General features: G+C 42.5%; 1 protein-coding gene across 1 annotated transcript in view; it reads left to right on the top strand.

Moving 5' to 3' along the window:
* LOC133466344 (inactive phospholipase C-like protein 2) overlaps positions 1 to 13,449 on the top strand; it is a 113,944-nt gene that overhangs the window by 13,428 nt on the left and 87,067 nt on the right. The window contains exon 2 of the mRNA XM_061749932.1: positions 11,649 to 11,786. Coding sequence (XP_061605916.1) covers positions 11,659 to 11,786 — 128 coding nt within the window. The 5' untranslated portion in view covers positions 11,649 to 11,658. The remainder of the gene's footprint in view (positions 1 to 11,648; positions 11,787 to 13,449) is intronic.

The following is a 13,449-nucleotide window of genomic DNA, read 5'->3' as shown; positions in this document are numbered from 1 at the left end:
GGGCACCATTTTCCATATGATCGCTTGGCACTTTTGTTCTTGCTCAAAAGCAGTAATTTCTCTCTCTAATGACAAGCCCACAATTTCTGCTTTGTCCGCCCGTTTTAATTATGTCAGGATACATCAATCGCTGCGCCCAAAATAGCGAATGTTCTCCAATGGATAATTATGTGATTATAAAATTTCAGTGCCTTGACTTCAGAGCCAGACCGCAACATTGTTTGGCGTTCATTCAAGTAATCATAGGAAAAGCTTGCGCACGTAGGTGCTAAATGTTTTTGTTGTTTGACAAGAAGCACTCAGTAAACACGAGCTCACTCGCCATATGCTTGTCACTTGGAATCGAACGCAGTGTGTCATGTAGTAGTATTTGGGAACGAAGAAGAACCCAAAGTCCAGTGCATATTGGTTAGTTATCTTATTAATTAAATTACATTCCATTACATTGTGGTATTTGAGTTATGAATGGCATTTCAACCCTTTTAATTGACGGTTTGTAAAACATTTCCAAAGCTTCAGTATTACCATGATTGTCATCTTTTTTTTCTTTTTTTTTTTTTTTTAAACCTCAGTAAATCACCAAAGTGCTGCGTGCATAGATCTCGCGCAAGGATGTGACATCAGCAAGATCAGGTGCTAGAATGTGGCACTCCACCTTGTCCCAATATATTGCACTGAGCTACTGCGCATGTCAAACCTTTAACGAGAGTCAATGGGTTAAGATATGTGCGCCCTCGACCGTAAGCGTCACTAATCAGACAGCACACCTGAGCGAAACAACTTTATTCATCATTGACTATATACTATGTATACTGCTCATCTAAAAAAATATATATATATATATATTTATTTTACTGTAAATATTTTCATTTAATTCTGAATCTTCAAGGAAAGTAATGTGGTGACCACCGTGCATGGTGGAGCCGTGCCCTGGCGCCCTCTATTGACCAACAGCCACTGGAGTTGGGGCTAGGGTCATGAGTAAAGTGGTTAGGGCTGGATTTAGGTTAAAATCCTTACTTTTAATGTACCTTTGTTTTGAGTGACTAATAATGCAGGTCTAGTTGCAGTCATTCCTTGTGTCTGTTAATAACAAAAGGTTGCTGGTAGCGCGGTGTTGTTTTGTTATAAAGAAGGAGCTTTTGGCGGCTGACCTGTAGACGAAGCAACTTACAGTATTTGTCTCCTTTGTTTCCAAATGAAGATGTATTTAGGTTAAGCCTCTTGTTGCAGACCGGCTTTTTCTCCCTGACCACTGACTGTCATTGTGGAATGAAGCAGGTTGTTCATTCGAGGCAAAAAATAATAATTTGCCAATTCGCCAATTTGTTTTAAATCTCAAAGCTAAAAAGGCTCCATTAAGTCAACAATTTTTATTTATTTATTTTATTATTATTATTTTTTTTAACCTGTCCTGTTCAGCTGCATGGCCTTGCAGAATGGTGGCTCTGAATGCCTTTGCGCTGGAGCAGTTTTGCTGTGCAACAGGGGAGTTAGAAATACTCCCTTTGCTTATTTTTTAATGTTTTAATTATTCTGACATTTATTGACAATGCACCCGGACAGAAAAGGACAGAGGGACAGAGTCGACAAGGGGAATAGGGGTGCGAACCACAGCAGAACAATAGTGAGACAGTTTAAATATTTGAGCACAAGTAACGTTACAACAGCCAAATTTTGTTCTTATTTGTGGATGGGGATGGGGACACACACCCAATGAGGACATGCAATAACTAAAGAGAAAATGATGAGAGAGGACAGAAAATGGCAGGACAGGACAGGATGTGGGAAATGAGCAAGGCAGTGCTACTGACGAGTGGTGCGGTGGGATTATTTGTGGTATCTAAACCTCTTTTAAGAACCTGTACATTGATATGTTAGTATAACCTGTGTTGTCATTACTGGTCCCAGCACAAGCAATTACAGCCTACAGCATGTCTATCGAACGTATTTGTGAATGAACACCATATCATATCACATGGATGTTAGTCAACTGGTGTATGGAGTTGCTGAGTCGGCACATTGAAGAAGGGTGGGCCCGGCCCCCTTCCACCCGCAAGTGGGGGTCGAGCCAGCAAGCCCGTCCGGCGAAGGACCCGACCAGGAAGACGCCACCCACTCCCCAGGATCCAGGGCGGTGCCCAGCCCAACCGATGTGCCCCGACCAGTCCCAAAGGGAGGGGCACGGGACCACCGCCCCCCCCAACCAACACTTGTGTGATTGTACATTTGACCAAAAGCTTTAGCAAGGGCCCTCCTTGCTCCCGGCGAGACGGCTCATTCTCGCCGCCCTCGCAAAAGTAGCCCCGCTCGTCCAGCACGCCGGCATTCCTGTCGCCGCGCACTTGAGCCCGGAGCCACATTTAACACTCACTCCGGGCTTCACGTTACATAACGTCACCCGCCGGCCGCCCGTGGCCGACAAGTGCACACAGACTGTGCACCTACTATGAAGACTAGATAAGCCAGCGCGCTGTAGCAGGCCGGCTAACTGACATGGCTACGTGGCGGCCGTGTTGGGGAGTTTGACCAACGTTTGGGGACGTTGAAATTAAGTCGTAACTTGCTCATTTCTCCACTGATTTTCATGAGGTTTACTTTTTTGTGAACGTCAAAGTGTGTGCTATCAATACCTAACGTTTTAAAAAGCAAAAAATATATATTTTTGCCTGTGAAAGGTTACACCCTGGGTGGCTTCCATATGTTCTTGTCCAACTTTTTGTCAACAAAGAACTTTCATTTGGGTCTTCTGTGACTGTTGTTGTTCGTTTGAGTCCGTCTGTTAGTGCTATTCCAACAAGAAGGAGTATCAACATAGGATATAGACTACCGAGTTGAATTCTCAAGCTAGCCACCCCGCTGGCAACTTGCTAACTGCCATATGTTCTTGACCAATGTTTTCTGAACAAAACGTTTTGATTTGGATCTTTTGTGATTGTTGTGGTGCATTTTTTAGTCCATCTGTTGGCGCTATTCCACCAAGAAGGAGTACCAAGCGAGGATGTAGACTGCCGAGTTGGCTTCACCAGCTAGCTAGCTCGCTGTTGACTGGCTAACTGCCGTATCTTCTCGGCCAACATTTTTTGTACAAAGCTACTTGATTTGGATCTTCTGTGACTTCTCATGTATTTTAATCCATCTGTTGGTGCTGTTCTGATAAGAGAGTGAAGATGCAGATTGCCAATTTGGCATCTCACACTGGCTAGCTAGCTCACCGGTGACTATGCTGACTGCCATATGTTCTCAACCAACTTTTTGTGAACAAAGAAATTACATTCACCATGTATAAGCGGGTGCAGGGGCGAGTATTGTTATTATGATATGTCAGGTAGCTGAGTTTCCCAAATAACTGTACAGCATTTGAAGACATATTTTTATTTACATTTGGCTTAGACTTTTCCGCCATTTGTTCAGTCGGGAGATATATCTGTAATGTGACCTTCAAACTGCTACCTAATTTTCAAAACAAACCATCCCCCTGACAGATGGTGGGTTTTTATATTAGTAGAAGTCAACATTGAGTCTATATGTGCCTTTTTTCGCACGTCTTGCACTTCAAACTATTCCAATCTTATGGCTGCCGCTTCACCTCAAATAGCCCGACTTGCTCCGAGGCATCTGTCCAGATGGCTGCAAAGTGTGAGCGAGGGGTGGGTGGGAAAAAAGGGGGGTTGGGTGAGACAAAGCAGGTCATTGGCTAGCCAAGCTCCGGCTCCAAGGGCGAGAGGGCGGGGAGGCGGATCAGGGGGTAGGTGGCCAGCTGAGTGCAATGAGGTTACGCTGTCATAGTGCTGAGATCTGCGTGCGGCGTTTGATCTATTGCTATTTAAACAATCCAAACATACTGGATATACAGTGGGGCGGTGGCCAGTTTTTAGGCCCTGATGCACCACTACAAAGGAACTGAAATAAAATCAGTGGCAGTGTGATTGAAGTGTAGACTTTTTACTTTGAAGGAGACACATTAGGCTTTTTTTCCCACAATTTAAAACAGTTCTCTGTTGTCACAATGTCTTTGAAATGCTTCATGAAACTACCCCAAGGACCAAGAATGATAGACAGATGATAGATGTCTTGTATTGCTGAAATTAGTCCATTTTAAGGGACTCGCCCTGTCTCATGCGAGTGAGACTGTATACGGTGCCCCAAATACTGTTGGGCCAATGGCGAGTATAGATTTTGTTACCATGACGACCGGGGTGGGGCTATGGCTTTGAACAAGCAAGTAAAAAGTCCACAGTTTGGAGGGGGGGAATTTGCAAGCCTATAAAGAGAATTAAAATGTTTCACTTGTGGATGCAGCACTTCATACACTGCACTGTGTGCATGTGGCACATGAACGCATCACCAAAGGCTCAACACAGTATCCTCTACTACTGCATCGAAAACATCACTGAAGAATCAAGTATGTGCCATAGATCAGAAGCTAATGTTGTTAGCTAGCTCTAAACTGTACATTCACCAATGCTCAATGCGACTCTGCTTATCTTGAGACTTTTATGTGATCGCAGGATGGTGGATGTGGGTGTTTCTGCATGCTAGTGCATCTGCATGATAGTTTTTCAGACAGTACGTGTGTAGTAAAGTGTGTAGTGTAGCTGATCACGCCATGGGCAGAGAAACTTGACGTTGTACATAACAGTGAGTAATTCGCTTAAAAGGTATGCATAATCCTAATCTAGCCGCCTTCTGGTGTTCCCGCCTAGGACAATATAAGCAATATAATACAGTCATACAGCCACAAACGAAGACGAATAGTACTTCTTCTACTACCACTGTAAGTGACTCAGTAAGATGCTGAATATTAGTATTTTTTTCATAGAGGATTAAGAATATATACCTGTGAGTATTATTATATTATCTGTCTACACGTGCTACTCTACTGTCAAATATCCGTCGCTTAAAGGGTTCTAAAACTGCGACTGTCGATGCTATCCACTAGCACGTCAATGGCATTTTCCATTTTATGTTGGCATTAAGCTAGCATGCCGTTCTTTATGAATTGTTCACTATTTACCGAACTGGTGCTTATTGTGAAGTGAGTTTAATTGAGCATACAGCGCTAGTATCTCAAGTTTGCATTCGCAAGTCGAAGCAAAAAAGTCGTCCGAATGACAGCTCATATCTCGAAAAACTCTGAAATTGGGTCACTCATCTCTCAAGGCCCCACTGTATTTGTGACTCACCCACTGAGCAGTGATTGGAAGCAGAACCAAAACTGTTTTCAGTGGCGTGATGGCCATTTAGCCAGCCATTACGAAATGAATGCTGTTTTCATGCTCGGCCTCTATTTTCAAAATGACTCCAGTTCTATTACTGAAAACAAAACCAAAAGCAGGAAGTCCACATTCAAGAACAAGCAACACAAGATGTTTTGTTGTCAAGACAGCATTTGGTGACGTCCTGTATCAGCAGTGGTTGGGGAAGCTTTTTTTTCTTCCTAAATATACATCATACAGCAGGTAGTCAGAGTTGACTAACCGCTCTAGTGTTTGCTTTCCCCAACTGGTTCAATTTGCTGGCGCAAAGCGGGTCAATGACACGCCTCGTTATTTTCCATGTCGTCTAGATGAGTCCTGCAGGGGAGCTGTCACCTGCGGTGAATTATGACTCCCCTGATTGATTCCACATCAGACGAACTGCTGTTTCATCAGTCAACATGCAGGCCGACTGCTGAGGGGCAAGGAAGCTCCAGTGGTTGCACTACTTGAAGGCGTGATGCATTTTTTGGGTGTTTCAAGTGTCTTTATAACATGTATGTGGCATGTTTTTTTTTGTTTTTTTTTTTAATATTGCAAGGATTAATAATTACAGTGCATTTTACACACATTTCTTGTCTCGCTGAAATAAGCATGGGCCCCGACTTTTAAAGCCATACACATTCAAAGTCATGGATACTACAGTGGTGGACAAAACTAATACTGTGTAATACTGTACCGTTAGAGATGCATCACAATTTCAGATTTTTTTTTTCCCAACCCCTAATGCCTTCTTCTCCTGATTCATATAAGTGACAATCCAAACCGCATGGTTATCAAGACTTTGTTGACGTTCGCCCACACTGTTGACATAACCCATAGAATAACCGCTGCTCTAATCACATTTGAGAAAGCCGCTATCTTTGTGACAGGACCTTGTGCTTTTACTTGCGGCACGGCGACTGTGGTTGCACCGCCGCTGTTAACGTCGTGGCTAACGGCTGTCCTCAGGCTCGCTGTGAACTATTCCTCCCTCTTCACACAGTTACATTGTTACTCACCTCTGCACGCCCCTGTATGTCTTGCTTGTCCAGTCTTGCTGCTGTGCTTTGTGCAAAAACAACTGCAATGGCTAGTCTGGTAGCTTTCATCAAATGTATTTATTTATTTTTAAATTTGATCCCAGTGATGTTTTTTTCAGTTGTGTGCACTGAGAGAATATTCGTCCACAGGTTTTAAAAAAATTAGTATACATTATACAGTATATATTGAAAATTCCCCAAAAGTAATGCATGTTCCACTGGAACCTTAAAGGTCTTCAAATAATATAGCAACAATATAACACTGATACCTCGGATAACAAGTCGCAACGCGTACAGCGGCATTGATAACCGTGGATGACTTAAATATGTCTGACCTCGTGAACCTATCCCCACAGTCGGTCGTGCAGATAATATAACAATGCTCACAGGCATATATTCTTTATCCTCTGCGAAGAACGACGAATAATCCTGCCCCGTACCGAGAAGCCGAGAGAGGAGCTGAGTCTCCAGTGCTGTACTGTATATCCGTCCAAGGCGCGCACACACCACAATGAGCAGCACACTGTCTCGGCAACACTGTACTTTAATTTTCTGCATTTTCTTTTCCACTCCACTTGTGTAGCGGCGGATTTGACGCTTGTTTGTACCTAAAATTTTGCTGGCAACACAAAGCAAAGAATCTGCTTTGAAAGTGGCATCCCAATTGAGTCAAATATTTGCCCACACGCGAGAACACATGTTTAACCGACGTGGATGAAGGTCAAAAGATGACCTTTTTAAGACGGCAGCGTGTCTATTGGATACAGATGGCAGACGACATGGCGAGTGGGCCAACCATCGTACATAATCCCATCTCTTGGGAGCGTGGTTTAATGGTATATTTTCCACATTAGAAAGCGAGTCAAAAGACGGAGGGACTGGAGCGGTGGTGAGGTGGGCGGATGTATACGTGGCAGCATTCACTTCCGGGTCCATGTGTGCTGATACGCCACCGAGCTAATGAGTGATTTCCCCCTGTTGGCTGCGTGGCAACATTTTCCCCCGGGCCCGAGACGGCTGGCAAAACAGTCTTCTTTTTTCCTTTTCCTTTTCTTTTTTCTTTCGATATTTCTTCTTCAAAAGCCTCTTATAGGAGCCCTTCCTTCAAGCTGTCAACCACAGTTACAGGTCATGTGTCCACGCGCTACAACAAGATTTCTCTGTCCTCCTCCCGTGATGGTTTAATTCAATAAGCTAAGCGTGAACTTGTTGCTTTGATTTTCAGTAACCACGGCAACTTTTCCACTTCAAAATAAGAGATATATAAACGTCGACCAAGAGTGCTGGCTTTAAAGGAGATGTAGAGAGATTTTTAGGTGATGCTCCTCATCTTCTCCCGTTTCATTTGAATTGAATCTGTCTCGTAAATTTGAAGCACCACGGAGAAGAGTGTTGTTAATGATCCTCCCAAATTTGAATTAAAAAAAAAAAAAGGCCAAGTGTGTAAGATACGGCTTCAAAATGTTTCAAATTTTTTATAGCTAATTTCGAGAAAAAGGGTGAAATGTTACGGAGGAAAAAAATGATATATTTTTGAAGAACAGGAGATTTACTGTGAATAACAATGTCAGTTTTCTTTGTAAAACAAGTATCATTGTGTAACAAAAGCTGTTACTCACTATAAATATTGAAAATAATATTTAAAATCAAACAACTGTACTGTATACAATTGAGCGTCATATTTGTAAATTATTATAATGGATTAAAGTAAGAAAAGGGAAAAAATTTGGATCAAACTGACAATCACCGATGATTTTTGCTGATTTCAAAAGGACTAACATCGGCCGATAAAGTTGGCCAGATGATATTAAAGTCAACGTTTAAGGAAGGAAGAAAGTAATATTTTAACAAGTGAATTTCAAAAGTACAACTTTATTCTTGTAATGTTACGCCTTTTATTCTGGAAAAGACTCCATTATTTTCTGGAAAATAGGAATGTATTCCTCCAACAAATATGACTTCTGTTCTGGAAAACGTTTTCACTTTATTACTTTAGTAATACACCTTTTGTACTGGACCTCGGCTTCAGTAAAAGTTCCTGAACATGAGCTTTTTAACTACTCATAAAATGAAAATAAATGAGCTTTAAACACATGAATGCTCCAAAAATATATGTTGTTGTTGTTGTTGTTGTATTGCATGTGTTGTCTGAATGCTGGCATGAAGGAGAGTGCTCGGAATGGTGGGTGGCACCTCCAGTTTCCTCACAGGAAGTGCTTACGTTAAATGAATGGCAGGTTTCCCTGAAAGGAAGGAGTGGGTGATGGCCCTCTCGGGTTCAGTTTGGGTTTTTTTTAAAAACATTTTTTAGCTGTGCCGTATTGCGAGTCCCTCTGCGGCGGAATTAAAAGGCCTCTCTGCTGGGCTTTAAACGCGTGTGACATACCACCGCCGTGCCGTGAATGTAGCACGCTAATGGGAGACAACAAAGGTAATGATGAGTCAGCCATTCTCCTGTTGTAATATAAAGTTTTGGTTTGAATTTTCGCTGCTGTTTGCCTTTTCAGCTTTTAAACAAGCTCAATTTGGATTTTGTTTATTGGGAAGGACGCTTAATTGGGAACTAAATCATCTATTTAGGTGACATCCAGAAGAGTAAAATAAAATGTATTTGATAAAATTGATAAAACTGATTACCCCCCCCCACACCAATACTTTCTGGGGGGCGCTCACGGGTGAGAAATGACTGCGATCAAGTAAAATATAAGAGAGGTGAGCAACTTACCTGACTACGCAGTGAGAACGGCGACATTGGTGGTGGTTTTCGAAGCCCAGCAAATCAGCCGTCCGCGTAGGACATCACCATTGCATATGTTTACCCTTGAATTGTCTCGAAAGCTATCCAATTACTTCTTTTTAATGTTTTTTGCTAACCGGAGTTCAATAATCTGCCCAAGAATACTATCGTCGCAAGGCTACTCTGTTCAGCAGACATAGTGTGCGTTCGCCACCACGAGAAAATGATTGACACACTATTAGGTCATACCATCTGCCAAAACAAGTCTTTGATGGGTTGTTCGTGTCGCGGCAGGACAATTTTAAAATAATAATTAAGATGAAATTACAGGCATAAAATGGGGCCAGAGAGAAATGATTTTTCCAACCATCATCAGCCAGGTCTTACAGATAGTTTTAACATACAGTATATGACAAAGAAAATGTATTTTTAAAACTGTAAACTCTGCCTTTGATTGGCTAAAATTAAAGGCAAAATTTAAATGCATAAATGAAATCTCTCTGTAGTAGTGTTTGTGTGCTTTTTATCCACTTTGATGAAGAAAAGAAAAAAAAACTTTTTCTGCCCATCCAGGGTTGGCTATCTTTTAAACATTTTATAATTACATAAAGTACTGAGTGTCGTCTAACTTGCTCTTGATGTGTTTTTTTTTTTATTTTTTTATTTTTTTTTTTTTGGTGTTTCCTTGGCCGATTCTGACACAGTCGAATGGCAACATTTGTGCGGGTATAGTTAATATTAGTTGCATTATGAGAGAAAGGAATGTCATGTGCACTCTTCGTTTATCTGTCCTTTTTGAGCGGTGTCCAAATATCTGCGCTTGTGCTTTCCACTACTGGACGTTACGGATCAAATTACCAAAGCACTTCCTGTAAAAGTCAATATGCACACAGGCAGGGTATGTGTTCACGAGGAACTCATTTTGGTTGAAATCATACAATTTGGAATTTTGTGGAAACGTCTCCCAATGTAATTAATACAGATGAATTGATCATTCATTTATATAAATTATCGATCAAGAAAACGTAGCGGATTCCTCCCAATGCCGACTCACAGGGCCATTGTGTAAGCCCCTCCCCAACACGTCAAAACAATGCCGTTAAATTGAAAATTAAAAAAAGAAAATGTAATGTGAGAGAAAACGAAACCAAATGGCGAGGTCCTGGTTCCCCATAGAAAACACGCTTGTCGGCTCTCAACATTGGTTGATGATCCTGGTATTAGAGATATGAAATATTCAATATACAATCAGTAGTTTAGTTTATTTGGCATAAATAAGGGCATACCACACCTAAAATTTAGAACTGAGGAAGCCTTTTGGATTAAAGGTGAAACATCTTCAACAAACAAACACAGCCCAGTTGCCTTGATTCAACCTTTACGGATTACCATGAGCCGGATGATTGAAAATCTACACAGACATTTTATTATTAGACACTGCATGTTTGGATTTAAGATTATTTTCCGTTTTTGTGGGAAAGACAACATCGGACGAAGGTGAAAGTTCAACAAACATTCACCAGTTATGATTAGTTCCGACTGTGCGCTGGATCATCTTTGGGTGCATTCCCAGGCGAGAATAAGTGGAATTGTTGATGCGGTGTAGGAGTTTTGTCTGAATGAAAGCACCACCCCCGCGGGCTCCCTCGTCCTAATGATCAGATCCTTCTGTCCAGTCACTTCTCCAGTCATGGGACGCCGGTTCACTTAAGTCGAAGTCTTTATTCTTGTGTGCTTTTGATGTGAGCTACAAACTGAGAGGGCGTCACAGTGCGCAGTGCTAACCACCAACACCACATAAACCACAAACATCCCTGCACACTCATTTCAGACCCACTGTGGATGGCTACTGTGCCCCTTTTTGAGAAGAACATGTGGGTGTATTGACGGTAAAACAACTGCACAAGTGACCCCAGCACAAAGTCCTCTGCTCGACTTCACATTATACCATGTTTATCATATTTCAGTTGCTATGATAGTCTGTAAATGTCCCTGAACCACAGAACTGTGAGGCGCAAGTGTGCAAAGAAACCCAGCAGTAAATATATCAGTTCATAGACGCTGTTGTGTTCACACACAGACGTTGACGAGTTAACCACTGAGGCCATTTGAACTCTGTTGCTGAACAAAACGGCAGGACCTACAGAAGCGTTTTCAGATACGAGTGTTTTAAGTTAAAAGCATGGTCAGGGAACAAATTGAATGAGTGTTTTCATAAAACTAGAACTACAAAGTATTTAAGCGTTAGAGGATGTGTTCTGTACGTTGCTCCAAATAAGGTTCATGCAGCGAGCATGTTAGCAGTCGGTCCAAATGGGCTTTAAACGTTCATGTGATGATGCGATTATCTCCCCTTGCAGTTTGTGTCAAACCAATTAAGTGAATATCTTCCATCGGTTCAGTCTTTTATTTCTAAATTCCCTCTTCCACGGCAGCTCTGGGGGCGGGGGGGGAACAAAGAGGGAATTGACCTCTTTTAAAGACTGTAACTTTTGGAACGCATCCACTTGATTCGATTATCTCCGGCTGTGGCTCTTCCCATTAGCTTCAGATTGTCTTCTTGTTTCTTGTCAATTTTCAAGCAACTGAACAGACTGACCTCCCTGTCTTCCCTTTCGCTGTCTGCGGCAGGGTGTTGAAGATGGCAGTGTGGATCCAGGCCCAGCAGCTCCAGGGAGATGCTCTCCACCAGATGCAATCTCTGTACGGTCAGCACTTCCCCATCGAAGTGCGACATTACCTGTCCCAGTGGATCGAGGGCCAACTCTGGTGAGTCTGAAAAGTTATTCGAGGACAATGGCACGCATGCTAGGTGCCCCTCTTTGAATTAATCACGCACAAAGTGAACTCTGCTTGAGATCATTTCATGTCATCCCATTTAATGCCGACTGTATATCTGAGCTCACACTGACGGAACACATGAAAGAACCCACGTTCGCAGATGCCCAGATTGCATGAAAATTGCAGCTGTGACAAAAATATTGCATAAATAATTCAAATATTTAAACGTTACTTACCACAGGGGTACCTTGAACTTATGAGTCGTCACTTGGTCAATTCTGTTTTTGCTTTGCGTGAGAGCCAAGATGACAGTTGAGAGCGAGCTTCAGCTGTGCTGCCGCTCGAGTCAAGTGGAAAAAAAAAAAGGGGGAGCGCGTTTCCATCAAGCTGCGTTTACGCTGCCCTCGCCTTGACTCATACCTATCGGATTTTGATTCCGATCTGATTCCGTATTTTTTTTCCCCATTCATGCTGCTATGACACATATCCCAAATGTTGCCACTTGAAAGCAAAAATTGGAACTGTCATTTGAACAGCGCAGTAGAAATATATGTCTATAGACTGTTGACTATGGGCTATATTCTCCCGTATGCTTAAGTCAGAAAAGGCTCGCAGCTCTGCACTTTTCCCTCTGCGCCCATTCTGTCATCCACTTAAGTCTATCACTTGCGCGTCTTCTGGCCATGTGCGCACTTCGTTTAGAGTAACCCTAAAATGTTCCCTCTCATATCTGGCCTTGCGCATATTCTGCCCAAGATCTAAGCAGGTTTCCTCTTGCGCGCTCCAGAGGCTGTAGGAAGTCTAGCGAAGATGAAACATATCGCAGGTTTTGATTTGCTCGCATGCTCCGAGCCTCCAATGGCTGCTGCTGGTGACCCGTCGGCTGACTCGCCATGCCGACGGACACTTGGCCCATCGCCGACTGGACGTCAACATATCATGCCATATTATTTCTTTTTTTTATTTTTTTTTTATGCAAGTTCTGCGAGCCACATTTCCGTTTCAAACATGCTGCATGGCGGCTTGGGAGTTTGTCTGAAAGCGTTGCAGTTATCTTGATGGCGCCGTGGTGTTTTAGACATGGAATAATTCTGTTTATATTTGATCTATGTCATTGTCATTTAAGTGACGCGCCCCGTGTGTGGCGCTAGTATGGTTGCTGGGCAACGCTGATCAACAGCTGGCTCACTCGCTTTCTTATTGATGGCCTTCACTCATAAGCACAGTATTATGATTCAATTACATATACAATATGTAGTATGGAGATTAGAGAAGACAAAAACACATGCCCCTTAGCCTGTTAGAGTGTGACATAGTCTTTGAGTGGATTTCAGAGGCTTTCACATGTCTCAGGAAATATCCACATTCTATCCACGTGCAGACTTCAATGAGTTATGCCTCTCAAGCCGTTCTGCGCAAACTGACCAGGCAGAATCGGCGTAACTTGAAAATGTGCAAGCCAGGCGCGTAAAATACTGACTTATCTACCAACGGGAGAATATATATGGCCCTATATGAATAAAAGTAGTGGAACATCAGGCTGTTTCGCCTATGGGAAGGCAAAATGAAAGAAAATGCAGAGCTTCTGATGTTGTGGGGGAAAAAATGATGGCTAACTCCAATTATCGGTAGTCTAATTTAAAAAAAAGTG

This window comes from Phyllopteryx taeniolatus, chromosome 16 (genome assembly GCF_024500385.1).
Source record: "Phyllopteryx taeniolatus isolate TA_2022b chromosome 16, UOR_Ptae_1.2, whole genome shotgun sequence".
Classification (NCBI taxonomy): domain Eukaryota; kingdom Metazoa; phylum Chordata; class Actinopteri; order Syngnathiformes; family Syngnathidae; genus Phyllopteryx; species Phyllopteryx taeniolatus.
Note: the sequence above shows the minus strand (reverse complement) of the source record. Positions and strands in the feature narration are given on the sequence as shown.